Raw genomic sequence first — 4398 nt, forward strand, 5'->3', positions numbered from 1 at the left:
TTGCATGTGCCTGAAAGATAGACCCTGCTGCTGACCTTCCCTGTATTTTTCATAACGATGGTGTCTAAAACACAATTGTATCACATCTCGCATATATTTTCTATTTGTATCACCTTTTGCTATAAACCCTTAATTGATCTTACGAAGACAATAATATAGAAATAGGAGACTCTTTTTTTGAACATTTTAAGAACTAGAACGAAAAATTGCTCACTTATTCCAAATCGAAAGTCAACGTGTTGTTGACTTCGAAATGGTGTCATTTCTACAAAACCACCTGCCATTTGCGTTGGTCTTTGGTTTTAAACACCCAATTTTACGCAGTATGCGTTAAATCTTGAGCAATAAGTGGATTTGCCTATTAACTTTCAGTGCTTGTAACTCTCCATAAACTGCTTTGATCTACATTCTTTTGTGGCTTCCACATTGCCTGACCAGAATTCATCGGATTCATATTTCCGACACGTATGTTTGTTTGCAGTAATGTCTTGTGTTCACCACCTCTTTCGATTCGTAAATTGGGATTGCTAAACTTTTTCGAGAACCACTAAGAGATGCTTTCAATTTGTTGGTCGCCATATCTATGGTTTTGGTCAGGAATATAAGCTCGATGATCAGAAACAAATATCAATAATCTTGAAGCTATTTGACCCTTGAAGCTCGTTCAAAAGCCTAAACCGATTGGATCAAAGGGGATTATATCCCGAATTTCGCATTTTAATTTCGCACACTTTAGACAATTTCCAAGATTTTTGTCTTTGATATAATCTCTGACGCAGGGTCGTGGGCCATCTTGATAGGCAAATAATACGACAAGAGACGAAAACGTTAGTGAAACGATTTCGCATATCACGTCGTACGACTGAAAAAAAAAAATGTTCATCACCTGACACCGCAATGGCCAGCATTTTCCAATAATGTGACAATTTTAAAGCCACAATCGCTGTAATATGTCTCCGCATCCATCGTTGGTATGTTTCCACCACGTGCCTCTGATATCCCATTGCCCACCTCTTTAGATACAATCTTTGAGAAACAAGAATATTCCGCTTGAGATTTATTCGCATAGCGCACAATCGTACCATCTTCTCATGAACCAGCGATATGAGTCTGATCGTGACACTCCCCTTTCATCATCTTGAGAGTTTTTCTGTTTTTCACGGCTGTTCTACAATACCTAAGAAATCAATCAAGTTATCAAGAGTCTACAAATTGTTCACTTAATGTTTGCTGGGCTTGCTCCAAAAAATTTCTCCTTTTGATATCATGTACTTAATGACCAGTGTAAATCGACCTGATTTTTCTAAGGACAAGCCACCGTTGATGCATTGGTCTTCCGCACTTGCCTAAGTGACTTTGTCATAGCATTGCTCGCCCTGTTGCAACCAAGTGCCGACTCTTAATTTTGGTTGCCGTAGGCTGAGATAAATGTTATATTCTTCAGATTGTCGAGACATGCACATCTAATCTGGAAAACATCGTCATCATAATGATATTTTCCGAAAATATCTGTTTCGCCCTACCAGAATCATAGGTCACCGCCATCAAATTTTAGTAATGCTCCGACCAATTACTGATTTCAAGCTTTGAGCTGAAGTTTTTTTCATTGCGAATCATTGTATGCTACGACATCGATTTTTCGAACTAACGGACTAAACATGGCAGAGATAATATCACCGCGCGATTACGGCCAAAGATTGGTTCAGAACATTAACCTCGATTTCTTCGCTCCATGTGAGCCCGGATGCCTCTAATTGATCGTGCCGAACACAATCCTTTCCTCACTCTCAAACGCCGCTACCAAGCCCTTGACACAGCTCTGATACATCGAACTACTCAATCCCAGTTTTCTCTAGCTAGCAATATAGCACCATTCCGATTTGTTGCCATTACATTCAATAGCTCAAGTATTATGCCCCTCACACGATATGTAAACTCAATCAGGATACTCGCCGGTCTTCTCTGATCACGCATATGGTAGGACACTGGAATATATTCCAGGAAACGTGTTGGAAGCCAATTTCGGGTATAGAGAAAATGCCTGAACATTTATCCGCTTTCATGCACCAAAGGCAGACTTAAAGCTTCTATTCTCAGCTAATCTTTTCCAGTATTCATTGCGCGACTGAGATAACATGTCTTTGTGGCTCAAATTTGAAAAATTCTACTCTACATCGAGGTGGTCGTCAAATTATTTATATTCGTTGGGAGATCGAATCCCGTCTTTGGACCCATAATTTGTTAGATTTTTGTTTGATTTGGGTTTGAAGGAAAAGATATAAAACCAGTAGTGAACGTTTTTGATCGGTCTCATCCAAACCTACGTGGCTCCCATTCTTGGTGACTAGCAATCAAGAACACAAAATCCCGTTCCGTTTGCTGCCTGTACACTTCGTCCTTCTTTCCGGCATAAGTGTTGACCGCCACTCGCGCTTGCATTATTCTTACTGGTACTTGTCGCTAAAATATGGTCTTGCTGTGCCGTGCCAGTTATCCAAGTCCAGGAGAAACGGCTGTTGTGAATGATAAATACTTGACCCTTTCATGCATGCAACAGTAAACGATCTTCTTAGAAGGCGTTCTTTTGAACATACCTTGTGCGGTCAATTTCGCCAAGTCTGTCTTGAAAATGTGTCTTGCCCATTTTTGCCCTTTTACAAGCTCGGCGAATTTTTACTTTAAAATATTCCGGGCTGTTTTTAGATAGTATTAATAACAAAGCTTTGGCGATGTTAATAAAAATAAAGCTGACTTTCCTTGAGATGTGTAATCCTTTAATTTTATATATACACCCAAAGGCAAATATATTTTTCATACCAAATTTATTTAAAAAATCGATTTGTTGACATGTTACCAACATTTTTGTATTTCATAGTCTGAAGCTAGCAGCTGGAGGGTCTTCCGTACCCCATTTTTGCGGGTTCAGTCCAGCTCATCTGCATATAATACTCGTCATGAGACTTTACCATGGTACTTTCTATTATTACTTCTGGTGCTTTGCTCTTGGTCTGGGGGAAAACAGTGACAATAGTGTAGCAGTGAAACATCATGATAGGGCTTGCAACTCGATACACCCATTCCCTCAAAAAAAGAATCTCACTCAAGCACTCCGGAGAGGGTTTCACCCTCTGACACGTCTCACACATGCGCACATATGTGTTCGTTCATTTGTACAGCTTGGGCCACCAATAGTAGCAACTCACCACGCTATACGTCTTTTCATGTCCGAGATGACCACTGTCGTGAGCCTCATAGAGAATACGGTATTCAAATCCTTATCGTGAGGAAACACAATTCGTGGCGTATCCGTCGAATCGGTGCTAAAATACAGCAACCCGTTATTCAACGAATATCAATATAACCGTGCGCGCAAACGCACCGACAATTTCTTGCCCTATTTTCCAAACTCCTTGCTCCCGAGAGCCTGTAGCAGCGCTACACATATACTATCACCGCGTAATGGACGCAAATTAAATCTGTCACTGACGAGTCACCGTCGTGACATGAGCAAGCTCAAAGCCCGGTCTGTGTGACATCATATCAGCCAAAGCATTCTGCCTTCCTGGCTTATACTGCACCTCGAAATTATATGCTGCAAAGAATGGTGGCCCTTTGGCCATCCTCTGCGAGAGGTGAGGCGACGAAGTCATAGTCGGTAATGACGCATGATCTTTGTGATTCACCAACGGCTTTGAGCCAAGCAGGTGCACCTTGAAATTGACAAGTGCATACTTCATTGCAAGTAATTCCTTAACGTGGAGTGGGTAGTTCCTTTCCGTAGCCTTACGCTGGTAATATTTGAAAGCGATTACCCGATCACTCCCCTCGGCGTCTGCTCGCAGCAGTGCACAGCCGATGGCAAACTCCGAAGCGTCAAAGTCGACGCTAAATGACGATCGGGGTCTGGAAACCCCAGTATTGGTGCATGAAGGAGGCTGCCTTTGACCCTGTCAAAAGCTTTCCGATGCTCGGTGTCCAACACCATTCCGTACCCTTCTTTGGGAGATTGGACAATGGCCGTGCCATTTCCGCATAATATGCGGTGTACTTGTGCAAGTTGTTGGCGGGTCCAAGCCACTTGCGCAAGTCTTTTTGGTTTTTTGAAACCCGCTAGTCCACAATGTTCTTGATCTCAGCGGCATTCGCGCAAAGGCTACGCTTCCAATTGAAGAACCCTAAAAAGGGAGGTTTCTTTCGCGCCGAAGATGCAGACGATTAAATGTTGCTGGTGCATTTGACATCCCTTGGGGCATCACCAGCCACTCCCATAGCATGCCGATCGGAGTACTCACCGTTATCAGTGGATTATCACTCGCTCTCATAAGCAATTGGTAAATTATCCATCGACCAAGTTGAGTGCACTGTACTTCGTACATCCCACCATGTTGTTCTGAAGAA

At 42.3% G+C, this 4398-nt stretch overlaps 2 protein-coding genes across 2 annotated transcripts; both read right to left on the reverse strand.

Moving 5' to 3' along the window:
* Positions 1–361: 361 nt before the first annotated feature.
* PHALS_02290 (uncharacterized protein) lies at positions 362–579 on the reverse strand (the record flags this gene model as incomplete). Its single annotated transcript, XM_024716760.1, has 2 exons — positions 362–430; positions 499–579. The coding sequence occupies 2 exons, from the start codon at positions 577–579 to the stop codon at positions 362–364; spliced, it is 150 nt and encodes a 49-aa protein (XP_024582327.1).
* A 107-nt stretch (positions 580–686) lies between these two features.
* Positions 687–1085, reverse strand: PHALS_02291 (uncharacterized protein; the record flags this gene model as incomplete). The annotated part of the gene is made up of 3 exons (XM_024716761.1): positions 687–792; positions 887–1026; positions 1083–1085. 3 exons carry the CDS (start codon positions 1083–1085, stop codon positions 687–689), a joined length of 249 nt encoding a protein of 82 aa, XP_024582328.1.
* Positions 1086–4398: the final 3313 nt, after the last annotated feature.

Source organism: Plasmopara halstedii (genome assembly GCF_900000015.1).
Source record: "Plasmopara halstedii genome assembly, contig: Scaffold_1878, whole genome shotgun sequence".
NCBI lineage: Eukaryota > Oomycota > Peronosporomycetes > Peronosporales > Peronosporaceae > Plasmopara > Plasmopara halstedii.